Genomic DNA, 26,613 nt, shown 5'->3' with positions numbered 1-26,613 from the left:
AGGACCGCCCTATGAGCCCCGCTCCAGCCAATGGGAGGCGGCTCTGCACTCCATCAACACAAAGACGCCGGCGGGGATTGGAGGAAAAGAGGAGAGAAACGACGAAGTGCACTTCGAATGATAATTAGGGGACGCTTAGAGAGGGAAAAAAGGAGGGAAGTGGCAGGTTAAAATGCGCTCTCCACATTCAAATGCAATCAGTCTTGCACATTTGCATTTCATAAAACTGCTCAAAGTGAACGCCTCTGTTCTGAAAACGCACCAAGAGCTGTGCACAGAGATGGTGCCTGAATTAGTGCCTGAAAGCCTCGATATTAGACTGTTTTGAGTGCTGAGTGATTGTATTTGACATAACTACAATTTTAACACATTTGAAAACGAACGTGCTAGTCTTATTTTATTATTTTCGTGGATATCCTTAGCTTGTCTTGCTTCTTTTGCTTTAAAAATGTCAAAAACGTGTAGACTGAAAAAGTCTCAGCGGTTTACAGGGAAGCATAGAGAGTATTTCAACAGGTGATGCCATGCGGTTGGACCTACGTGATCATCTGAATGAGGCGTCAACTGCCCGTGTTGTGGGCGTGGCGTGTGAACGTTTAAACTCATCGCGGAACTCTGATAGGCTGTTTTTTGTTTTCCTCTCTGTGATTGGACAGACCAATGTAGTTGCTGTGATGCGATTGGTCGACCGTTTCGGCATCAGATTCAAAATACAGTATACAGATAAGCTAGCTGGTATTGGAAGTGTCCAGTGCGGTTCGCGTGTCAGAGGAGGGTTTAACAAAGCCAGTGTGCGGAGGATGTTTACTGTGTTCGGTCCGAAAGAGTAACGTAGAACGGGGATATGTCGCATGACGTTGCGAGAGCGGGTTTGTTGGATTTCAGTCCAACGTTTAATCCTCCTTCTCGCAGAAGCGGTGATAAAACCAACAAGGAAAACGAGGCGTCTGTTCCAGTCCTCAGCCTGGTCCAGTTCTCCAGGTCTCCTTTCGTGGCGTTTGGCACGATAAAGTTAGGCTCATCAAGATCTCTACCTTTACGCATCGAAAACCCCTGCGAGGACGCTTTTACGACAGTAACGGTGGATAAAATTTCATCGTCCAAAGGCTTCTCAGTGGATCCGACATCCTTCACAATCCAAGTGAGTATGCTAACGTTTTGCTAACTGTCTGAGTTCACAAAGCTAACGTTAGTTAGCACTGCTTAGCCTTTTTAGTGGTTGCTAATGCGGCCCAACAAATTGTCAGCAAACGTTAAACGTTGGAGTTTCAAAGTGTTGACTGTGAATTTGACTGTTAGTCTTAAGTGAATTTGGCTGTTAGTCTTAAGTGAATTTGGCTAGAGAGCAGGGCTGGGTGGAGTAACTTGGCCTAAACCCATAACATAGCTAACCTAGCTAGCTTAACGTTACTTTACGGAGGTAAAAGTATTGTTACTTCGGAGTAACGTTAGGGCTGAACGATTTGGGAAATATAACCTAGCTATCTGTGATTTCTTCTCAAGAAGACCACAATATCGACCTTTTCTAGTACTAATGTACTGTGACAGACTGCCAGTAAGTTGTGGTTGTGATGTCACAAAACGTGGAGGTTTGGTTCCCTTTAATTGATCTAATTACCTACAGTCATTTCTCAAGTTCTGTGTTATTAGGTTAAACTTCCCCTCTTAAAACTTTAGAGTGTTTTTGAAAATGTAGGTTATAATTTAAAAAAAAAAAATTGCAGCTCTTGCAGTTTGAAAATTACACTCTCTTAAATTGCCATTTAAATATAAAAACGATTGATCTTTCAATCACAAATAAACTGGAGCAGAAGTACTCTCATTTGACTATACTTCAGAAAAAAAACATCTGTCAAAATGTCGGCTGAGTAAAAGTAATTAATTACAGGACACCTCTACAAGTTTTTGCTTTTTCTCAGGATAGCACATAAAGCAACCATAAATGATTTTGGTTGTGAGGTGCAAGAATAATTTGAACAATAAACTGTAACATGACTTTAAATAATCGCACAGTAGTACCTGTAACTGTCTAGAAACCTTTACGTTACATGTGATTATTCTTTTTTTGTGGCTTTGATATTTCATGTTGTATATATGATTCACACAGTTGTTGACAATGATAAATAAATATGAAATCATTATTATTATTATTATATTTATTTATTTAAAAACATACTTCTATATGGCACCAGGAAAGGCTTGGCTATTGTTACAAGAGTCATAGAAATGTTTTTGATGCTATATCAGACCCTTTTTTGCGAAGACTGTATTATACATAAAGTGAAAATATGGACACATCCTGACATCCTAAGATTAACAGGCAGCTCTAATTTCACATGTTCAAGGTTAGATTTGTTCATCACCACTTTAAGACAGCACGTGTAATTCCTTTCATTTATTACTCTACTAATAGCCTGAAGACAGTGTCATTATAACTGTAACATGGACACCTGTGGAAGAAGGTGGTGTGAGAGAGCTGCTCAGCTTTGTTGCCAATGGTGTTGTGAAACATCAAGCAATTTTGCTTGGAAAAGCAGAGGCTACAAAAAAGAAAAAGGTAAGCATTTCTCTCATTATGAATTTTATTGTATTTTCTGTGATCTAGGCCAGTGGGCCAGGTCACTGTACAGTTTAGTGTGTCCCTGCCTTATTTTGCATGCCTGATTAGACTGATCTGCAAATTGCCACAATTTTGAAATACTGTACACTGTTAGAAAAAAGGTTCTGTGCAGGTACATTTTTTTTGTTCATCAGGGTACAAACAATGTAAATGTTCCCTCAAAGCTGCAACAGTAGGTTTAAGGTACAGTTGTGTACCTTAAATAAGCTTTTTCTCAATGGAAAAGTGTGCATGTGTGCCTTTTCATAACCTAATGTTTTAAAACAGAATAATAAAATGAAAAGCCTAAAGATGAGACGGCGTGTGTGGAGTTAGTACAACTTAGAAAATATCATTTCAATGGATTATGGTACAGTTGTTTCCTTACTAAAGGTACTAAGATGTTCCCTTGAGTGTACCACCCCAGTGGTAAGAGGGGTACTGCCCCAGTGGCAGTTTCATACCTGTTTTTCTGAGAGCTTAGGTTAATTAGACATGTGGAAATAAGGAAACATTCAGCTCCAGTGTCCTGTTTCCATTTACCTTACCGTTATCGTCAAGTTAAATGAGGCCTAGTGGTATTTGAATAATGACCGATATTCTCTTGCTTTCGTAGAAAAGTCTATGGGATTCGATCAAATCCAAGAGAGACATTTCTACAGTCTCAAAAGGCGTCAAGGAGGCTACCATGCCAATAAAGTCAGCCAACAAGACATTTCATGTCTCTCGACAGCCACAGTACAGAAGAAACAGAGGATCAAACCCACTGTCACCCTTAAATCAGGAGAGGTCTTCTCGCAGATCCAGTGGCAGCAAGGATAGAAATGGCCTGTCTGCCTGTCCTCTGATTCCTCAAGATCTACCCAAATCTATTCAGGCTAACTTAGAAAACCTGCCCCTTCATAAGAACTCTCCAGTTGTTCTGTTGGTTCCAGCTGATAAAATTCTAGACGCTTCAGATAAGACCAATAGCTCCTGTTTGCCTCTACCTAAAGAAGTCAGAGTGTTAAATAAGACGCTCTCACCTATTAGGACTCCAGAGACGTTTTCCAATCCCCTGACATCCTGCTTTCAGAGTCCACTTCCTGTCATTGGTAAAATAGTTAACGATGGAAGCCAAGAACCAAGAACACCAACATTGTCTGTGAAAGATGCTTTAGCGGTCATTGAATCTGACCTGACTCATGCTGTTAGCCCACCAAATGCTTGCTCAAGCTTTAACTTCTCTGATTCTCTGGAGTCCGAACACTTAAATGCAGACTGTGAACCTGAAGCTGCCACAAGAGCGGTTGAGAATGTTCCCCCACAGGTTGATGTTGCTCAGCCAAGGCTAACCTTCTTTGTCAAATCGAACAAAGTCTTAAATGACAAGTCAGGTCATGATGGCTTCATGCACAGCACTGCTGTTTGCTCATCCACAGTTATCAAATCTTACAACAGGTTAGATGATGAACAGGATCAGAAAGGCACTAAATCCAAGAAGATACTTTTTAGTTCTGCTACAGTCACCAAAGCCAAAGCGGAGGCCACTGTTGAGCACAGTCCTGGCACACGCAAAATAAGAACCTCCCGGCGTAGACTATTGGAGAAAACGTCTTCGCTTTCAGATCCTAGCAACGCAGAGTCAAACACAGTCTTATCTCAAGGGGTCTCTGCTCTACCTGTCATCAACTGTGACACAGATGTTGAATTCAAATTTATAGTGACTTCACCACAGGTGTCACCACAGCGTCTGATGACACAGCAACCGGCCCTCAAAGATCAGTCCACCTCCACTTTCTCTGTGCCGCTCCAACCAGCCTCTGTTACTGATGCTAACCTTAATCCTACAGTTCCAGTGGACAGACCCACGTCTGAGATGTTACCATCCTGTGTGTCTCTGGACTCATTTCCTGTGCACAGTCAGGTATCAAAACAGAATAAAAAGAGAAAAAGTGAAGAATTTTCAAGAGACTGTTCAGATGTAGCAAAATCCATCCAAGTCCAAAAAGGCTGTTCTGTGGCCCAAGAATCCAAGAAACCATGTCCTGAGAAGAGGCTCAGTGCAAGGACAGGATGCAAACCAACTGGTAAGGAAAATGAAAGTGTTTTCTGTGTGAAGATCACAGGTAAATTTAGCATTAAGTGTAAAAACGTTTGTATAATTAATTCATTAAGACGTTTAAAAATTAAATTGGAGAAATTTGATGTGAAATGCTCCATTTGGAAGATTTGTTGGTGTGATAGGAACCAGACATCTGAAGCATCTGATGTGTGTGTGTGTGTGTACGTTAGTTTACCATCAACAACATTACAGAACACGTGCAGTTTCACAAGTCAGTTTTAGATGGTAGATAAAATGGCTATACTTGCATTGTTGACAACGTGACCCCTGGTTTCTGTCACCACCACTCTAATCTAAATTGGTGACTTTCCGTACAGTACTCCATTTCACAAACCACTCTCACCATTTACATCTTAGTAATTTAGTGAAAATTTTAATGGACAATAGCAGTGGACTTTCCCTTTTAAAAATGAGTGCCACAAATCTATGTTGCCTCATTTTATTTCTGACATGGTTTTTACTCTGTTAAGATTCTGAGAACAGGATTTGATTAATATTAATTTGAGGCCTTTATATCAGCCATGACATCTTTTATGAAACACTAGCAAACTAATAAAATTCTTGCTAGATATGAAGATGTTATATCTGTGTAATATATGCGATTTGTTTATTTGTAGCACCACCAGCCTCAAGGAAGTCCACAAAAGTACCCCCAAAGAAGTCCTGCCCAAAGTCAACTCAACAGGGTAATTTTAGACTTTATTCTTTCTCAGTCGATATTGCTATTAAGCACATTCTGCAGCTATAATGTAGCACTATTACTTTATAAAAATGTGTGTCTTGTCTTTACAGGAGGACAGTCTTTAAAGTCATTCAGCACCTCCTCGGTAAAAACATCGAAGGTTATAGCTGTGGCACAGGCCCGACTTAACTTCATAAAGCCAACACAGACAGGTATACATGAATTCCGTTTCTATTCTGTTTCAGATTCATATATATTTTTTTTTCTTTCTTTCAGGTTTGTTACTTTGTTGTCTGATATTTGGCTTGTTTGCTTTGCTTGTATTTCCTCACTGTGTCAGCATCCATCCTCTTTCAAAATCTGAATCTTTACTCATTTCCTTGGCCAGAAATCTATATCTAGTCCTTAGAGATCCTCAGCCAGTCCACATTTTTGTTGTATTCTAGTTCCAGAAAGTCAGCACTCCTCAGTTCTGTGTGTGCTTACAGACAGAATAAAACTACAGGTGGGCTAACTGTGTCCCTGAGTACTGTATTGAGATCCTCTAACTTGGGTTGTAATGCTACAGTAATATGCTCTTTAGAGTGCCCTCCACTGCTACGTATAGTAGTGGGAGACTTACTGGCTCCATTACTACAGTGACAAAGGAATTCTGTTAGACCTGTGGCTAATGAAGGAGTTTAGTACTATTGCTCAAAGTTGTTGTTGTGTTTTTGTGTTTTTTTTTCTCAATTCTAAATCTATGATTTCTAAATATAGTATTATTTTGTAATGTTAACAGCCATACCGAGGCATCCTCTGCCATTTGCTGCCAAGAACATGTTTTATGATGAGCGATGGCTTGAGAAGCAGGAAAGGGGGTTCACATGGTGGATGAATTATGTTCTCACTCCAGATGACTTCAAAGTTACCACGGAAGTCGCCAAAGGTGTGTTGTCTGTTTAGCAGTTATTCATTATTCAGGCTATTCATTAACTGTTTCACCCTTAAAGGAACAGTTTGGTGAAAAATGTATACTATTTTCCGCTTACACCAGATGTAGTTGATCAGCCAAGACATGTTTGGTGTCTGAATTTTGTTTTTCGTTTATTGCTGGAGCTTTGAGGCTAACGTTACTAACAAGTCCATAGTCAGCAAAGTCTTTTCTGTAAATACATGACATTACATTTTCTCTCAACCTGCTCAAACCACTTGTAGGTCTTCATTAAGGTTGTGCAGACTTTTTGACGTGGACAATATGACTTACTGCGAACTTTGAAGTTTCACTCTATAGCTGAACACTGCAGTGAGCCATTTTTAAATCCTGGCTTCACATGCACACACATCAAGCAGGCATATGGGCACTAAAGTACATACCCAATTTCTAATTTCTGTTGTTTCTATTTATAAACATCTTTAGTTTTGGAAATTAAAGACTAGCAATTATTTATATAATAGCAACAACAGAAACCATGAACGTAATCTAGCATCTTTATACCTGCGTGACAAGGATAGGAATTCAACACAATACTTCTATAAAAAGGCAGCAATCAGCTATACAGTGAAGTTTTGTTAATTTTATAGTTCACGTAAAGTTATAGTCTGTGCTACTTGACAGGTCTGCACAACCTTAATGATGACCTGGATGAACTGTGAGCTGGTTGATAGGAATTTTTGGGATGTATTTGCTGACAGGATTTGGGTGACTTGACTTCTAGTGTTTGTTAGCAACGTTATCCCTGTAGCTCTAGCGAAAAGCTAAAGAAGCAGCATGTGTTGGCTGATCATACACATCATGGGTGTGTTGAAAAATTGTGTAAATTAGATTTATATTATTATTATTATTATTTTTTCTTTTTATTATTATTTTTTTTTTTTGATGAACCATGTCAGGCTTTATTGTAGCTCTGAGATTTTATGATAAGATGTTTTTGGTTGTTTTAGTGAATGCCTTATCTCTGACTATGGGAGAAGAGAAGTTTAACATACCCAAAGCACCAACCAAGGAGGAGATGTCCTTCAGAACCTACACAGCTCGTCGGCGCCTGAACCGTCTTCGCCGCGCAGCCTGCCAGCTGTTCACATCCGACAGCATGGTGAAGGCCATCCAGCGCCTAGAGCTGGAAGTAGAGGCCAAGAGACTTCTCGTACGCAAGGATCGTCACCTCTGGAAGGATATAGGTATGTGAACAGAAGAAGAAGGTTAACTGAATATAGTATTGAAGTTGTTTAAGTTAAGCTGAATGTCAGAATTTACCTGGCTTAAGGCACATCAGTATGTGTACAATTCCGATTGTGTGTCTAGTTTTGATGATATTATATATATTTTAGGCTAGTCACTAATTACTGCAGCTCATTTGATCATCTAAATTATGCATTTAAGTTATTTTGTTTTATTTGCTGAGTTGCATTTGTCTTATTCATAGGTGAAAGACAAAAGGTTTTAAATTGGCTTCTGTCCTACAATCCGCTTTGGCTACGAATCGGCCTGGAGGTATTTTACCATTGAGGTTTATGGATTCTATCAGGAAATTTTAAAATAAGTACTTTAAGTGCTGATTTACTTACAAATCCCTCCACGTACACTCCTATTCCAGACTATCTTTGGAGAATTGATTCCCCTGGAGAGCAACAGTGATGTCATGGGCCTGGCCATGTTCATACTCGGCCGGCTGCTTTGGAATCCAGATATTGCTGCAGAGTTCAGACACCCCAAAGTTCCCCACTTGTACAGAGATGGTAATTCTCATTATAGCTGGAGTTTATTTTTTCATTCTCTATGTTCAAATAATGCTTCACACACTTGCCTGTTGTATTTTTATTTATTTATTTCTTTATTATTTTTGTACACAACAGGGCACGAGGAGACTCTATCCCGATTCACTCTAAAGAAACTGCTCTTGCTTGTGTGCTTTTTGGACAAGGCCAAGGAGTCCAGACTGATTGAGCATGACCCATGTTTGTTCTGCATGGATGCTGAATTCAAGGTTCTTTAAGTTTTTGTTACTGTGGTACTTATTACATGGGGATGAGGATTTCCACAGATTTTTCACCATTTCTAGATGAGTAGATGATTGAGATGCACAGTTATTCAGAGTGTTCTGGTTAACACGGTTCACTGTAAAGAAACTCACTGACTGATTTCTTCTCAGTGAAAGGAACCATTTTATTTACTATCCATGACAACCAGTGAACCTACACATATCTTTTGAATGTTTGTATGTAATGTTGAGGATACTATAGGAAGTAAATATAAAAAAAAATGGGGACTGTTACCTTACAACACCCTGCATGCTCTACATGTATAATGTATTTTAAAAAAAAAATGCAACAATGTAACTTCCTGTGAGGGAGGTTTGGAGGTATTAAACTCTTCAGATGTCTGGTTCCTATGACTACCACTGTGAACAATTCTGACTCTGCAAGTTTATCTAGAACAAAGCGTTTCACATCAAACCACTTTGAATGACTTTGTTTGCATCTTAACCATCTAATTATGAGGAAATCTGTTTAAAAAATCTCTAAAGCAACTGAGATATGAACAGTACATGGCAGTGTTTCCTTTCTAAGATCCTTTTGTGTGGTGCAGTTTTGTTTCAACATAGCCCAGTGCTATTAAGCCATAATGAATTAATGCAAAATCTGTATTATCTATTTGAACAAGTTTTGGAATATGGTTTGTTTATTTATTAATCTATGGTGTTCCAATGCAAAATTCTTCTCTGGGTTAATTCACAGGTTTACAAAACATGCATCACTTGTGTAAATATTTCCATAACACATAGAAAAATTCACTGCTGTGTAAAAGTCAGAGACCATTCTTCATTTATTTAGTTTTCAGTCACGACGGCCACTAAGTGCAAGGATTTTTTTTTTTTTTTAGATTAGATATAAAATAATTCACTTCTACAAGGAAGTGGAAAGTCAAAGGAAAATAAGTAGAAGAAAGAAAAACAGAAGTTTCTAAAACTGGAGTTTAAAAGATTATTAAACATTTAGAGAAAATGGGACTCCTAACATCTGTGCAAGACCTGATAGACCACCAAAACGGTCAGTGGCAGATAAACAGTGTTTGAAGCCTTGGTCTTTGAGAGAGAGGAGAAAATTTACCTCCACTCTTACTTTAGATCTAAAAATGCACAGGTGTTTCTGTCCATCCTTCCACTGTGATAAGACAATTCAGCGCTATGGATGTGAAAGGATGTGTAGCTGTCAAGGTGTTGCTGAAAAAAAAGAAAACGGATAAATCAAACAAAGAAGCTGCTGGTGTTCTCAGAACAATGGATTGGCCACCCCAGAGTCCAGACCTCACCATTACTGGTGCAGCCAACCTCGTAACCTAAGACTGAACCTCAGAGGTGTGGAAGAATATGCCTGCAGATTTATTTGAAAAACTGAAAGCAAGTCTCTTGAAAAGAACAGAAGCTGTACTAAAGACAAAGACCGAGTGGTCACATTTTGTTTTTTTCCTGACATGGAAAAATGAACAACTTCAGTGTCTGAATTTTGTCTGGAAATTAAATAAAGAAGCTCTCTGCATAGTACACACACACACACACACACACACACACACACACACACACACACACACACACACACACACACACACACACTTTCTAAGCCACTTATCCTGGGTTGCAGGGGGGGGAGCTGGAGCCTATCCCAGCAGTTCTGCATAGTACAGTCAGCTTATAAATGTTATTAATTTATTCATGTAGTTGTTTTGAGTTTGCCTGAGTTTTGATAATAATTTGTCTGCTTTGATTCTGTGTTGTGTTTTTCTCCTCAGTCAACTAAGGATTTGCTGCTGGCATTTGCACGGGACTTCCTCAGTGGGGAGGGCATTCTCTCTCGCCATCTCAACCTTTTAGGCCTCCCCGTGTCTCATGTCCAGACTCCCCTGGCCGAGTTCAGCTTTGCTGTGCAGAATCTTGCTGTCGATCTGAGATGTGGAATCCGCTTAGTGTATGTTTGAGAACATGTGCATTTTTCTTCATTTATTATAGCATTGTTTGTTTGTTCACTACTTTGGTGCTCTTCCACCGGGCATTCTACAAATGTGGGTGTCTGTCTGAGCAGTTCTATGTCAAAGTTGTGCAGCGTTCACAAAAAAAAAATCACCTTCATGTTCAGTTACTTTAATGGTTGCTACTGTTGGAATATTTTTCAGACGTGTCATGGAGCTCTTCACTCAAGACTGGTCTCTGTCGAGTAAACTGCGGATGCCGGCTATTAGCCGTCTTCAGAAAGTCCATAATGTTGACATCGCGCTGCAAGCACTCAAAGAAAAAGGGGTCGACCTGAAAGATGAGCGTGGTACTGAAATGTTTAAACATTTACTTAAGCATTTACCTAGTCATCCTTTTAAACATACAGATGCCCATATATGCGTATGTGTACCATAGTTTTCTGGCAAAATAGGTAAATGATCCATCTGACCAGCTTAATTACTTTTTTTAGGGACCGTCATTGACTCCAGGGACATAGTAGATGGACACAGAGAGAAGACCCTTAACCTCCTGTGGAAAATCATCTTTACTTTTCAGGTACTTTGACTTGTTCTGCTTAATGCTGTGTGATATTATGACTTGGTCAGATTTTATAAATTCATAAACACACACCAGTCTCCACATCACCTTCTTGTAAGTTCTGTTTATGCTGCTATTCTGTAGGTATGCTACTATACTGTAAACACTACTGTACTATGTATTGAAATAGCTAGACAACATGGTACAGCTGAATGTTTTTATTACTTTTTTATTTATTTATTCTGATGTTAAGATTCAATTCGATTTTTGATATTTTGTGTTTTAAAAGTGTCTTGATTGATATGATTGAGTGATATGATTCCCCCGGATGCCTAGTTTTGATTATTGATTTTGGTTTCCACGAAAGCTGGTAAATGAGAGACCCTCAGAAGAGACTAAAGGATTCATCAATGATGTAGTTCTGAATTACAATACATGGTTTCAAATTCATTTTTCTCTATACATATTGGAATTTTTACTCCGTTAGTACTCTGCATGTCATTTCATTCAGCTGTACTAGGCAACTACTAACAGTGATGGTTTGTATACACTCAATTAGGTTGAGGTTCTGCTTGATGAGGAGCAACTCAAAGATGAAATCAGTTTCCTCAAGAAAACCTGGAGGACAAAGCAGAAGCTGGCTTGGTTGAAGGCTGATAAATGTGCTGTGAAGATTTCAAAAGGAAGTCCAAGATTTGAACAGCCCAGTGAGAAACTAACTCTGCTAATGGACTGGGTCAATGCTGTATGTGACTTCTACAATTTAAAGGTGGGTTCTAATGGTTTGTAGTGCATGGATTTGCTATGCTTCATTATTGTCTTATTGAGAGAAAATAATTCAGTCCTCTGCTTCTTCTACCTTTTCTGTTTTGAGAGAGAGTTTTTAGCCTACTCCATTTACATGGTGTTCCTGTCTCAGGTTTTAACAACCACCTTGTCAGTATTATTAGGTCTCTCTCTCTCTCTCTCTCTCTCTCTCTCTCTCTCTCTCTCTGTCTGTCTGTCTGTCTTAACAGTCAGTCAGTCAGTGAAAGTAATGAAACGCTAACTAGTTAACATTAACAGAATTGTGCTTTATATAACTTAGACAAACGCAAAACATCCTTTGTTATTCACTATAGCTTGTTCCCTTCAAGCAGGAATAAATTTTGATTCCCTCTGAGACTACACATTAGTACATGTTAGCATTAGCCCTTTGGATTGACATGTTTCTGAGCTTTACCTGGTCAGGTTTTGGAGGTTTCAATAACATTATGACTGATTAGCTTAGCTGCTGCTGAAGTGAAGCTCTCGGGTCTGATAAACTTCATCACTCAAACGGTTTGTAGCCACTATGAATGCACCTCTGAAGGCAACTCTGCTGGGAAACCTGCACATTTACGGTTGGGGTTATTTATGAATTATATAGGGTTATTTATAAACTCTTGTTAAGCTTCACTGTAAGCTCTGGGGATTTGGAGATGTGTAATATAAGACAAGACTGGCCCCCTCACCCCCCTAAGCTAATGATTGTGAGCACGTTGAAAGAGTTGTCAGAGAGAACAGTCAAAATTTGATGAACATCTGAGGATGTGGATTATCTATTATTGCCTTCATATCTTCATTTTTGCGTTTGAAACCTAAATGTCAAACCAGACTTTCTTTTTTGAGCCTGTGCGTGATGTTAATGTGTAAAGTCATATGACGTCATCTGAAATGTCCTGCAAAATGCAGTTTGTCCAGTTGAACAAGTAAGTTCATCATCTACTTGTCCAGCACAAACTTTCCAGTGACCAGTGCCCTAGTGTTAATCTCAAGCCCTTTGATCACAATTTTGCCATATGATTTATACCAAACAATTGTTACCCTCAGCTGTATAATTACACTTGTCTCCTTTGTCTTTCCCTCTAGGCTGAGAACTTCACAGTGTCATTCTCTGATGGTAGAGTTCTTTGCTACCTCATTCATCACTACCATCCAAACTGCCTGCTAGCTGAGAGCATTCAGCAGAAAACGACACAGACCATTGAGTGTGACCTTCGTGGCAAGGTGGAGCTAAACAACTCCTCCAGTGACTCTGACTGCTCTTTTGATTCCTTGGAGCAAAAAGGTAGCATTTCTTCTCCCTCTAGTTTTGATTGTAGTACTCAGTGAAGAGGTGTCTAACTTGATTGTGATCAGTTTTTATATTATCGGTTTTATTCTACAATTAAGAACGGTCTTAGACTTAAGTTTGAGAAATTCTTTTTTCAGGCCCAGGATCACCACCTGTAGATTTCCGGGAGCTCCTTGAGAATGAGAAGGGTAATTTCCAGCTGGTGAACACAGCTGTATCTTACCTTGGAGGAGTTCCTGCCATGATCTCTCCAGAGGATATGTCTAACACAATCCCAAATGAAAAGGTGTTTTTTCTAAAATCATCTCTGTATCTGAGACCACCAACCCATGTGATAATGCTTAAGAGCAGTATGGATCAGTTGTGGGTAGATAGGTCCTAAAAGTATCGTGTTTTGTGCTCTTCAGGTGGTTACCTGTTACCTGTCCTTCCTTTGTGCTCGACTTTTGGATCTCCGGAATGAGACTAGAGCAGCCAGAGTCATCCAGAGTGCATGGAGGAGGTATAAGCTGCAGAAGGACATCCAGCTTAATCAGGTAATGTGCATTGCCAAACTCCTTTACAGTATAGTGTTCTGTATCTTAGAAATTGTCTTATTCTTTAATACCTTTTTCATGAACAGCAAAGGAACCTGGCTGCATGTAAAATTCAGGCTCTGGTGCGGAGCTTTTTACAGAAGAGGAGGCTAAAAAGACACAATAGGGCTGCAACTACCATTCAGGCTTTCTGGAGAGGTTACTCTGCCCAAAGAGAGCTGAGAAGGATGAAAGAGGCAAAGCACTTTGCCATCCAAAACAGAGCTGCCGTCTTAATCCAGGTATGACTTATCCTTTATTGACCAAAATAAGCCTATGAAATATCTCTTCTGCTTTTAAAACAAGTAACAATAAGTAAATGTCGTTGTCTTAATTTTTTTCTTTTATTACGTATATAGAAATTAACATTTTATTATTTATGTGCATGATTTGTTTCTTACTACCCTATACTGTAAAAAAAAATATATATATATATATCTTGGCAAGTGAAATCATCTTATACCTAGTTGATATGTCTAATATTTCATGTTTTGAGATTGTTACTCTAGGATTATTCAACTTATTTAGTCATTTTTATCTGGCAAAATTGTTCATTTCTGTTTGTACATGACATTGATTGTTTCAAGCATTATTTCTTGAAACAAGCAAAATTACCTGCATTGTCAAACAAGAAACTTTTGTGCTAGTTGAATAAGCCAGCTTATCTAAGTTAAAAAAAAAATAACTTCTAGTTCTTCTGTCATCTTATACTTTTACAACAGTTTCAACCATAATGTGAAAAATTAGACGTATTGACGAGATTTAAGATTTGCCAAGATAATATTTCTGTAGTGTTGACTAACACTATCCACAAGCATAAAGCCATTGAAATTTAAGTATTTTTATTTATCTGAAATTTGAAGTCACGTATTACAATTTCTTTCTTGTACAGAAAACCTACAGGGGATGGAGCACTCGAACATTCCTAAAGAAGAATCATGCCTGTGTTATCATCCAGACAGCCTTTCGAAACTGGCTTGCAAGAAAAATGATGCAGAGAAATGCTGCTGCTTTGAGGATACAGACCTGGTACAGAATGCATAGATGTCAAAGACAGTATTTGGCCATTAAATCCACAGCCATCTACATTCAGGCATGGCTCAGGGGTAACTGCCAAAGGCGCAAGTTTCAAACTTTAAAGAAACAGCATCAATCCGCCATTGTCATCCAGAGTGCTTTCAGGGGCTCGCTTGTCCGAAAACAGATTCGTCAGATGAGGCAATCTGCAGTCATCATTCAGAGATGGTATCAGGCCTGCTTGCAAAGGAATGCAGAGCAGAGGCGGTATCTAGAAATTAAGTCTGCGACAGTAACTCTTCAGGCAGCATTTCGAGGATGGAAGGCCCGTGCTGAAATGGCCCAGCGCCATCAGGCTGCTCTTGTGATCCAGACTGCTTACAGAAGATTTGTGGCTCAAAGATTTTTCTTCTCTTTAAAACGTTCAGTGGTGATTGTCCAACAGAGGTACAGGGCTAAAGTAGTTGGAGACAAGTTAAGAAAGGAGTACCAGGCTCTCAAACATGCTGCTGTGAAAACTCAAGCATTGTGGAGGGGGAGAGCAGAGAGGAAGAGGATTAACCAACTTCATCAGTGTGCTACTGTGATCCAGTCACACTATCGTAGATATGTGATGCAGAGACAGTTCGTAGCTTTGAAGCATGCCGCTTTAGTCATTCAGAGACGATACAGGGCCTTCAGAGTGGGAAGGAAGATCCAGGCAGAATTTTTGGCGATGAAGAAGGCTGTAACTGTGCTTCAGAGTGCATATCGTGGCATGAAAGCTAGGCGTGAGTTGGTCAAGAAACACGAAGCAGCCACTTTGATTCAGACATATGTGAGGGTGTTTATGTGCCGTAAGAAATTTTTAGCTCAAAAAAGCGCCGCCATTATCATTCAGCAGCACTACCGGGCACATATCCTGAGGTGTTCAGAAAGGGACTATTATGTTCAGCTCAGACAAGCAACAATAAGCCTACAGGCCGTATATCGAGGCTCTAGAGTGAGAAGAGAACTGAATAAAAAGCAGCAAGCTGCTACAGTCATTCAGGCATTTTTTAAGATGTATAAGGCGCGAGTGTCCTATCTGGCCGCCAAGTGTGCCGCCATAATCATACAGCAACGTTACAGAGCACACATCTGTGGAAAGCGCACCCGTGCATCTTATCTAAGAGTGAAAACTGCCATTGTAACTATACAGTCTGGGTTCAGAGGAATGAAAGTTCGCCGTGATCTTCAAAAGATGCATCTAGCAGCAACAACAATTCAGGCTTGTTTCCGGGGACACTCGCAACTTGTGAAATACAGGAGACAAAAATGGGCAGCATACGTTATACAACGACGGTTTCGAGCCAACGAGATGAAGAACGCTGTTGAAAAACAGTATATGGCGATGAAAAAGGCAGCTCTGTGTATCCAGTCAGCGTATCGTGGCATGAGAACGAGGCGTGAGTTGGTCAAGAAGCACAAATCAGCCACTTTGATTCAGACATTTGTGAGAGCCTTTATGTGCCGTAAGAAATTTTTAGCTCAAAAAAGCGCCGCCATTATCATTCAGCAGCACTACCGGGCACATATCCTGAGGTGTTCAGAAAGGGACTACTATGTTCAGCTCAGACAAGCAACAATAAGCCTACAGGCCGTATATCGAGGCTCTAGAGTGAGAAGAGAACTGAAGAAAAAGCAGCAAGCTGCTACAGTCATTCAGGCATGTTTCAGGATGTATAAGGCGCGAGTGTCCTATCTGGCCGCCAAGTGTGCCACCATAATCATACAGCAACGTTACAGAGCACACATCTGTGGAAAGCGCACCCGTGCATCTTATCAAAGAATGAAAACTGCCATTGTAACTATACAGTCTGGGTTCAGAGGAATGAAAGTTCGCCGTGATCTTCAAAAGATGCGTCTTGCAGCAACAATAATTCAGGCTTGTTTCCGGGGACACTCGCAACTTGTGAAATACAGGAGACAAAAATGGGCGGCTTACGTTATACAACGACAGTTTCGAGCCAACAAGATGAAGAACGCTGTTGAGAAACAGTATACGGCGATGAAAAAAGCAGCTCTGTGTATCCAGTCAGCGTATCGTGGCATGAGGACAAGGAAACAGATTGCAGAGATGCAAATGGCTGCAAGAGTTATCCAACGGAGATACAAGGCTTATAAGCAGTACAATGATTATCAGACCCTTAAACAAGCAACCATCATCATACAGAGAAGATACAGGGCTAAACTTTTGGCAAAACAGCAGCGTGAGAGGTACTGCGCCATGCAAAAAGCAGCCATCTCCCTGCAGGCTGCATATAGAGGGATGAGTGTCAGAAAAGAGCTCCAAAAGAGACATGAAGCAGCCACAGTAATACAGGCATGGTACCGAATGTACAGAGTAAGAATGGCCTTCCGAGCAATGAGGCTTGCTGCGGTCCTCGTCCAGAGACAATACAGGTGTCATCTGAAAAGAAAAGAAGCAAGGAAAAGCTTTTTAAAGCTGCATCACAGTGCCATAGTTATCCAGGCTGTTTTTAGAGGGAACCGGACAAGGCGTGAAATCACAAAGTTGCATTCCGCTGCTACAGTGATTCAAAGGAGGTACGTGGCTTACAAAGAAAGGAAAAGCTTCTTGTCCATCAAAACTACAGTTGAGCTTTGTCAACGAAAGTGGCGGGCCGTTTTGGCTGCAAGGCGAGAAAGGAAAGCATACCTTGCAAAGCGTAATGCTGCGATTGCAATTCAGGCAGCTTGCAGAGGAATGAAGGTTCGGAGACAAATGCGAATGGAGCGTGAAGCTGCAATAACCATTCAGTCCCACGTCAGGAAGCTCATAATCAAAAGATACTACCAGAAGCTACTGTGGGCAACCAGGACGGTTCAGCAACGTTTCCAAGCTCATCGAATGATGAAGCAAGATGTGGAGTCCTTTAAGGAGAAAAAGAGGGCTGCTGCTGTTCTGCAGGCCGCATTCCGTGGTATGAAGGCCAGGCAGGCTTTGAAGCAAAAGCATCAGGCTGCCATTGTCCTACAAAGCGCTTACAGGGCTCACTGTGCTCAGACTCGGTATTTATGCATGAAATATGCCGCTATAGCCATTCAGCAAAGATATCGCTCCATGCTTGCTGCCAGAAAGCAGAGACGGGACTTCTTGAAGTTGCGCCATGCTGCCATTTCCCTGCAAGCCCTCTTCAGGGGTCAGAAAGTCAGGAGGGAAATTATTCAGCAACATCAAGCAGCTACGCTGATTCAGGCTTCTTTCAGAAAACATAGGGAGGTAATGAAGTACCAAGCCATGAGGCTGTCCGCCATGATCATACAGAGACATTACAGGTCCTATGTTGAGGTTAAAGTTGAACGTGAGAAATATCTAATGGTGAGAAAGTCTGTCATACTAATCCAGGCAGCATTTAGGGGGTACTCTGTTCGACGGACTGTTGCAGAAATGAATAAAGCTGCCACCATCATTCAGGCTGTGTTTAGAATGCACAAGCAACGATCAGTGTTTAAGAGGCAGTACTGGGCGGCAAGTGCTCTCCAGAAGAGGTTCAGAGCATGGAAGCTTGGACGTCAGCAAAGGCAGAGGTACCAGCGATTAAAGGATGCAGCCATATGCTTGCAGAAGTCATTTAGAGGTAAGCAGGCAAGGGACCTGGTGAAACGGATCAAAGCTGCAAGGACAGTCCAGTCGTACCTAAGGATGTCCATCCAAAGACGACGCTACTTGAAGACGAGGGCTGCAATTGTGTTGATTCAGTCTGCTTATAGGAGACATTACTGTAGGCTACAGTATGCCAGGACGAGAAATTCTGCAGTGCTAATTCAGCAGTGGTACAGATCATGCAAACTAGTCCAAAAACAGCGAAATGACTTCAAAGCAGTTCAGAAAGCCACACTAACTTTGCAGTGCGCTCTGCGAGGATTGTTTTCAAGGCGACTAGCAAAAAGAAGACGTGCTGCTGTCAAGATTCAGTCCGTTTTACGCATGCATGTGCACCGCAGCCGCTACACGAAGCTGCGTTCATGTACTATGAAGCTTCAAGCTCATTACCGAATGCAGACAGCCAGGAGAACTTATCTGAGACACCAGACTGCTGCTGTTGCTGTACAGACGTTCTACAGGGCCTACAGAGCAAAACTGGAACAGAGACAACGTTATCTAAGGACACTGGAAAGTGTTCGGACCCTTCAAGCTCATGTTCGTGGATTCATTGAATACCGACGATTCCAAAAAATGAAAGAAAGTGCAGTCACAATTCAGGTTAGTCTTTCTGTAATTGCTTATCTATGTCAATCATTTTGCAGTCAAATGATTTAGGGGAAATATTTTCACATTTTATTGTAACTTTGCATCCATCTTATTTAGATATCTGCCCTTTTTCTCCCTCAGGCTTTTTACAGGGGAATGATTGAAAGACGCAAGTTTCAGCACCTCAAGACAGCTGTACATGTTATTCAGAGTCGTTACAGAGCTTACCAACTTTGCCAAAGAGAGCGGACACAGTTCCTAAAACTGAGGAGGTCTGCAATTCTTATACAGGTAAAGCTGACCGATTATAGTGGCGCTTCTGATCATTATAATGATTAAAAAACACACACACACTGAGAAACCATTCTAATTAGATCATTCCTAGAATGTTTTTTGAAGTGAATGGGTTTTTTTTTTTTTAATAATTAAATTCAGCATTTCAGTCATTCCTTTTTTTGTCTTCTTTTTGTTCACAGGCAGGATTTCGTGCCTACCAAACAAGAAAATTCGAAGCACAAACACGAGCTGCACTAACAATTCAAGCCTGGTTCCGAGGATGCCAAGCTAGACATGACTACATCTCAAAACAAACTGCTATAGCATTCATCCATCGGTGTCTTCAAACAAGACTTCAGCGAGCCAGGTACATTTGGGTGTTTATTTTTTACATTTTATTTGTTTATTTGATATTGCTTACTTAATGAAGTTTTTTGCTGTATTTATTTATTTGCTTCTCTGCTCAGATTTCGGGCAATCCAGCACAGTGTCAGAGTCATTCAACAAAGATGGAGGGAAACTCTGATTGCGAGGAAACAGCAAGCCGACTTCCTCAGAATCAGAAAGTCAGCTGTTGATGTACAGGCCTTGTGGAGAGGGTCTAGGGTCAGAAAGTCAGTTCAAAAGGTAATCGTCCTTCCATTAGTATTTCTCTACTCCCCTCTAGCAGAAGAAATGTTCTCCACTGAAAGAACATTTTAAAACTAGGAATGCTTATTAAGATCGACTGCTCATAAATGTTGTTGATTGGAAGAACGTGAGTTGAAAAGTTGGTGGAGTAAACGATTCTGTATGCTCATTTCAGACTATGTAGTTAAATATTGTTGTGATCTGTTTGTCCAATTCAAAGTTCATTTGCACAAGAGTTGGCAGCTTGGCACAGGATTCTGGTGAACATCTGCTTTGTCATTGCCAGTTATTTTGAGTAATATCTTTCAGTGTATTCCAGTAACTGTTGTGGTGTTGACTAGGGGTGTAGAGAATTATCAGTTCTGGGTTCATGTTTTGATATTTCCATAGTATTTTGAGCTAAAATTTGATGTTGCACAACTTACTAATGAACATGCTCATATGGGTTGTTGTGTGGTGACCCCCTCCCCCCCCTTTTTGCTCAAACAGAGCAATAATAGAGCAATAATTAATAGAATGCTCATTCTCAACGATGTATTGTCTTAAACGTTTTAAAATAAAAAGATAAAAACCCAAATACATAAGATTACAGCAGTAAAAAAGAATTATTAAAAAAACACTTTATATACTTTATACAGTCAGCAATAATATACATTGTAGAGACATGACATCACTTTAGTATTTGTATTTCTCTGTGCGCAGGAAAGAAATGCAGCTGTGGTGATACAGTCCGCTTTCAGAGGCTACAGACAACGACAGACATTCAATCAGAAGAAAGCTGTGGTCCTTAAGCTCCAGCGACATTTCAGAGCGTTACAGCTTGCCAAAGCTGAGAAAGAGAATCAGCGCAGGCGAAATGCTGCTGCTGTTACTATCCAGGCTTTTGGCCGTGGCTGGCTCGCAAGGCAACGGGTAAACACTTAGCATTATATCAAGCATTTAAATACATTTTGTGAAAGGATCAGATGTTTGAGAGTACATTTCTCAGAAGTAAAATGAAATTGTTCCTAATGCATCTCAGACAGGAAAAAAGAATATAATTGTGAAGCATTTCTTTAAATATTGTCTCTCTTTGAAGTCTGTGTTAGCCATACTGTCATTGCTACTGCCATCAACACCACCATTAATAAAAAGTATCTTGGTGAGAGCAATGTTTGAGTGGTGGCACAAATTCAGAATGTCAGTCATATAAGAATTAATTAATTGAATTTTAAATTAAATCTTGTATCATTAACCTCAGCTGGCTGTTGAAAAAGCTGTGGGAATTAGTAACAGCCTCATGTTGTGCCACATGCAGTATGATATTACTCACCATGAATATTTATTACACTCACTTCAGCCCTCATACAGTTAATATCTACTTGAAAATGATCTTTTTTAAAAAATGGCAATTTGAACTATAACTGCATTAAGGCAGAAGATTTTTTTTCTTTTAAATTTTTATGTTTTGTATCTTACAATTCATCTTTAGGCAAAGGAAGCCGCCAGTGCTGTGAGGCGCCATCGTTTTATTGCTGCTGCTTACCATAATCTGTGTGCCGTGAGGATCCAGAGAGCCCTCCGAGCACACTGGGCACTGAAAGCAGCCAAGAGGCAGATCTCTTCAGTCATTTACATCCAGGTACTGGTAACCTTCTGTATTAAAGTTAAGTTCAAACTCTTTCAGTGTAGCAGTGTCAGCATTGTTTTTACCACATTTTAGGTGAAGCATGTCCAAGCTTAGGGCCGCAATAGGTTGCTTTTATGCCAGACAAGAAGAGGTTAGATTGGTTTACTATTAGCAATTTAACAGCTGCAAATGTAGAGTTTGTATTGGTTTATCTGTAGCTCCAGAGGTGTAGCCCATTAGTGGAGAACATCAATTTGATGGCATACAAGCAACACCAACATAGTTATACTCACTTTGAAAAGTCTGTAGTAGGGCTGGATAATATGGGCATAAAATGCAATATTCAATCAAGCTGTTGGATATAGCAACAGTATGAGTGGAATGAAATATGATTGAAATAATGTACCTCTGCCAGTACACTATTTGAATCATTTCAAAGATTTTACCTCATTTTTTTCTTTTGTTTTGCTTTTTCCGTTTTTACACAGAGACTAAACTGACCATTCATTTAAGCATTTGAGCAAAAAAAATGCAAAATAAAAATAAAATTTTTATAGCTAGTTATATCACAGCAGCAAGTACTCGAGTCTTAAAGTCTTCAAAAAATAAAATCAAGCTTTCAACAAAATTGTGTTTCAGAAACTACAAAAAAGGTACCATCAAAATATTGTAGTACTATTTTAGTACAAAATATATGTAGTACCATCAGAGTCTGACTTGTTTCACTCAGAAATGTCTTATTAAGAAAGAAGAATCTTTTCTGATTTCAGATTGATGTTGACTGTAACAGTGTGTTTACCATTGAAACTCATATTATAAACACACTTTTTGTAGACCTGCTTTGTAGATGTTGATACAGAATACTAATAAAAATGTGTTTCATTTACACACTAGCTGTTTGTTTACCTTGTGTGTAATCCTCATATATCTGTGTGTTGTTACAGCGATGGTTCAAGGCCAAAATTCAGAGGAAGAGATATCTGGAGCAAAGACAGAAGATCATCACCATGCAGAGAGCAGTTAAGGCTTGGTTAGGTCATCGCAATCAAGCTGCTACTGTTATCCAACGTGCCGCCAAAGGATTCCTCCTGAGACGTAGGAAAGAAAGACAGCAGCAAGGAGTCACAAAGTTGCAGGTATGTGGTGATGATGTGCCCCCACCCCCCCAACCACCTATATTGGTCTCATATGTTTAGTATGCCATTGTTATAAAGCTGTAATGATGTAACCTGATGCCCTGATAACCTGGTACCTTCTGTTTCTCAAGGCACTTTGGAGAGGTCATTGCTCAAGAAAGGTTCATGATACAAAGAAAGTCATTTCCATCAGACATCGCTTAAGGAAAGTCAACAGAGAAGCCAAGGAAGAAGACAAACTGTGTAACAAGACCGCGACTGCCTTGAGTTACTTGCTTGGATATCAAAATTATGCCTACATTCTTGCTGCTTTGAGGCATTTGGGTAATATATTAATACATTCATAATGTAAGACTGCACTTCAACCACACGTGGTTGAAAATGAGGGCACAAACTAACATACTGTGTTGTTTTGATTGAAGAAACTGCAACCAGACTTTCACCAGAGTGCTGTGAGCGTCTTGTGAAAAGTGGAGCGACACACACCATCTTCACCTTGATAAGAAGCTGCAACCGGAGTGTGCCTTCAATGGAGATCATCACCTTAGCAACCCAAGTTCTTCTCAATTTATCTAAAGTATGTGCTCGCATCTGTATGGACAGACTTTTTTTTTGTGTTTTGTTTTTTTTAAAAACCTATTTTTGTACCATTTTCACTGTGGTTCAAGTCCTTTTTGTCACTGTGCAGTGCTTTTGTTTCAGAAACATCTGTGGAATTTTGTTCATTCCAAATGCTGTTTTATTAATTAGCTGCCTGCATCGCTTTTTTCTGTAGTACAACAAAACCATAGAGGCTGTTTATGAAGTCCCGGACTCCGTGGACACACTCCTGGATCTGCTCCAGATTTACAGAGAGAAGGCTGGGGATAAGGTTGCAGACAAAGGGGGCAGCATCTTTACCAAAGCATGCTTCCTTTTGGTGATTTTGGTACAGGATCAAGAGCGGGCAGTGGTGTGTTGTCCTGAAATCTTTAGTATGCAAAGTTTTAATTTTGATACTGGCATGTCCTTAATTTTGTTTTTCTAATTTTTCAATGTTGTCTAGGGGGTGAAAAAGCTTCCCAAGGCTTCAGAACGCATTTGCAGCATCTACCGGCTTACGCTTCGAAAATACAAAATGGATGCCCAGAGAACCCAAGTAAAGCAGAGGATGAATGTCTCGCTGAATGGAAGCTTCCTTCCTCCACCCACTCCTCAGAAATCCAAGCCAGTGGCCAGGTACGTGTGTGCAGAATGATCATCTGGAGGTCTTCTGACCCACACCTGATCCATCTAATCAACAGGGGCAGGAACATGTGAACTTTAGAAATTGGTGTGTTGAGTTAGGGTTTGAACTGCAGGGTAGATCACCAGGAAGAGGGTTGGGTTTCAGTTGTGTTTTATTTATAAGAAAACAACTGAAATCATGACTGTAATCTAGAACAGACATGTCAAACTGGGGCCTTCCGGGCCAAAGTGCTGTGGAGATTTGTGTTTACTCTCATCTAATTCATCTGAATTCAGTTCATGAAGGCCTTGCCAATTAGCTGATAAGCTGAATCAGGTGTGTTTTAATAAGGCTTTGTGCTGAAGTCTGCAGTGTTTTGGCAGGTGAGGACTGGAGCTCGACACGTGTGATCTAGAGTCTATATGCCTGCGTGATGTGCATTTCAATGTATTATGGTCGTTTTCTTCATAACAAGCATAAATCGCTAATAGTATGCTGATGTCTCGGTAGCTAGCTAGCTAACTTTCCTGTTCCACCTTAAATAGTCCAGCAGTTCTAACGCCTGAAGCGCCAGAATGTAACTGCTGCACCATTTAAGGTGGAACGGGAAAATTCGAACAAGAAGCTGATGAACAGCTGACTTCAGCTTCATATCACCAAAGAATTAGAGGTGGGTGATGATAAATATTTGTCTCATACCCCCTCTTTGAAAGCATATGATGCCCAAAATGTAACTAAAGCCGAGTGGCGAGGTTGGTGAACTTTTCTTTGCTATCACTAAAGACAGGCCGGGTCGCCTACAGAGCACCACTAGTAGTTTTTTTTTTTAATTTGAGGGTTGTCCCATTTCATAGGGCAAGATTTCCACCACTACCCCTTGTAACTCAGTTTCAAGGGGTTAGGATGACACTCGAAAACAAGGGGTAGGGGTAAAAAGAAGAAATGGGATTAGGCCTTAGTGTTGTACCAGTTTACTTAAAATGAAGGTTAAAGTTGCCACAGCATATGCAAGTCTGACTTGGCTTTCCACAGCATTACCTTCAACATGCTGATGTCGATTCAGAAGCAGCAGAGCAGTCAATATATTGATGAAGCTGAAATTGGTGTCTTACAGGTGCCACAGTGTATCTGCTGCACCATTTAAGGTGGAACAGAAAATTCAAATAAGAAGCTGGTGAAAAAGAAGCCAGGTTATAGCTCAAAATTATGGACATTGTCCTGTAGTGTTAATTTAGCTCTTGGTGAACAGTGCCCTTCACATTTACAGGTTATAGTAATGCCAATTAATCAATAACTACTAATTCACACAATCAATCAAATATTAGAAAAAAATATTGCAGACCTACCACACTTTGTAAGTGCACCCCTGTTGCATGCAGCTGTTTCTCTGTGATAAGTGCTGACATATCCACCCAAACGTGCACGTCACTTATTCTGCATTTGAAACATTTGGTTGATTTTTATTACCGGTTGACTCTTTGATTCCTCATCTTCACCAGATTCGCACCGGACTGGGTTCTTCACAGAGGAAAGATGAAGGATATTGTCGATCCTCTTGGTGCCATCCAGATGCTGGTCAAAGCTCTTGCCCTCATGCCTTAAGAATGTAGACGTGTAATCTGTGTGTGTATATATGGTGTATATATTATTTTAACATTTTTGTCTTTTGCCTAACAAAGTAAACTTGTACATACTTTGTAAAATAATGCTTTATATTTTTGCTTTTACCCTTCCAAAAAAGTCCTTCTCAGTTATCAGCTTTGAAGATGATGCTTTTACCTTCAGATATTGTTCTGTGTAATTTGAAAGTCGGAACAAAGTCAGCTACAAAATTAGTAGTGGATGATGACGCAATAAAAATTCTTTGCTACGCAGTTATTTTTGTTTCTTGGCTGTATGAATGAAGCATTATTTGATTCAGAGGGAAATGTGATCTTGAAAAGCTTAATGATGTGCAGTGATGATGGCAGCTTGGTACAGGACATGTTAGAGTAATGTGATTATGTTTTTTTCTGTAATGACTTGTATTGCATTGTGTATTGCATTACATTGTGAGTTCTTTTGTGTGCTAATTATGCAAGATGTATTTGAAATTCCTCTGGTCAGATTATCCATCCCTGTCCTTTTATGTAATTTGCACTATGTAATGCTTGTGCTCACCACAAAAGCTGACTGTTTAACTTGGGTGATACTGCATGAACACAGGAAACTACTTTCCACCACCGTCAGAGAGCCTCGCCTAAAAAGACTCTCTTCTTTCAGGAACAGCTCTGTAAGCTTCACCTTTTACTCCTAAAGATGTTATTTTGAGGCAGCTGTTTTTGGATGGTTTTTAGGTGCTCGTTTCTGCTTTCAAACAGCAACAGCCATTCACCATTTTAATTTTAACAGCACTGGTGGCTGTGCCTTGTTTAAAGGCAACTGATAATAACAGGCCTAAATTATGTTTACTGTGATTGGCTGTTTCTTTCAAAATAATTTACTGAAGTGGTCTGTTGGGCTTTCCCTGTACTTCCCGTTTGGTACAGATCTGTTTGAGATATAAGGAGTAATGTAGTGTTACACTAATGAGCAGCAAGATTTTGTTTTTGAGTAGTCTGATTGCAGTTTGAAGTAATTAGTAAATTGTAATGGATTTCTTTCTCATTTTTTCCCCCAAAATGCTTGACCTTTTAGGCTGCAGTGAGCTATACCATCCACATTTAATTCCATTTCCTTAAGAAGTTTTAGCCCAGAAATGTAATTGCGAAGGGTGACTACCCTGTGGTGTTACAGAGTGATGGTTGTGGGGCCACTATTAAAATCTCTGGATCTCATTACTATATTCTTTTGACTTTTCAATGACATTGACCATGTTAGCATGCATTTAAAAATACAATAACTGCAGAAAATCAGACATTCAGTATGTTTGCGTGCAATGGACCATTCGGTTAAGAAGCTGGTAAATAGGAAGCCAACTT

The 26,613-nt window shown here is 40.0% G+C and overlaps 1 protein-coding gene across 1 annotated transcript; it reads left to right on the top strand.

The window, feature by feature from the left end:
* Positions 1-738: 738 nt before the first annotated feature.
* On the top strand, positions 739-26,460 carry aspm (assembly factor for spindle microtubules). Its single transcript, XM_036587321.1, has 30 exons — positions 739-1,141; positions 2,414-2,557; positions 3,216-4,668; positions 5,321-5,389; positions 5,496-5,597; positions 6,167-6,313; positions 7,309-7,545; positions 7,791-7,858; positions 7,962-8,103; positions 8,221-8,351; positions 10,154-10,329; positions 10,535-10,680; positions 10,825-10,910; positions 11,452-11,661; positions 12,783-12,981; positions 13,125-13,273; positions 13,395-13,523; positions 13,610-13,804; positions 14,455-18,807; positions 18,937-19,086; positions 19,272-19,438; positions 19,539-19,698; positions 20,404-20,613; positions 21,173-21,322; positions 22,255-22,446; positions 22,578-22,770; positions 22,869-23,023; positions 23,222-23,398; positions 23,492-23,664; positions 25,153-26,460. The coding sequence occupies exons 1-30, from the start codon at positions 845-847 to the stop codon at positions 25,253-25,255; spliced, it is 10,263 nt and encodes a 3,420-aa protein (XP_036443214.1). The 5' UTR covers positions 739-844; the 3' UTR covers positions 25,256-26,460.
* The last annotated feature ends 153 nt before the right edge of the window (positions 26,461-26,613 follow it).

The sequence above is a fragment of the Colossoma macropomum genome, unplaced genomic scaffold, assembly GCF_904425465.1.
Source record: "Colossoma macropomum unplaced genomic scaffold, Colossoma_macropomum, whole genome shotgun sequence".
In the NCBI taxonomy this organism is placed as follows: domain Eukaryota; kingdom Metazoa; phylum Chordata; class Actinopteri; order Characiformes; family Serrasalmidae; genus Colossoma; species Colossoma macropomum.
The sequence above is the reverse complement of the archived record's forward strand: the minus strand, read 5'-3'. Positions and strand labels throughout refer to the sequence as shown.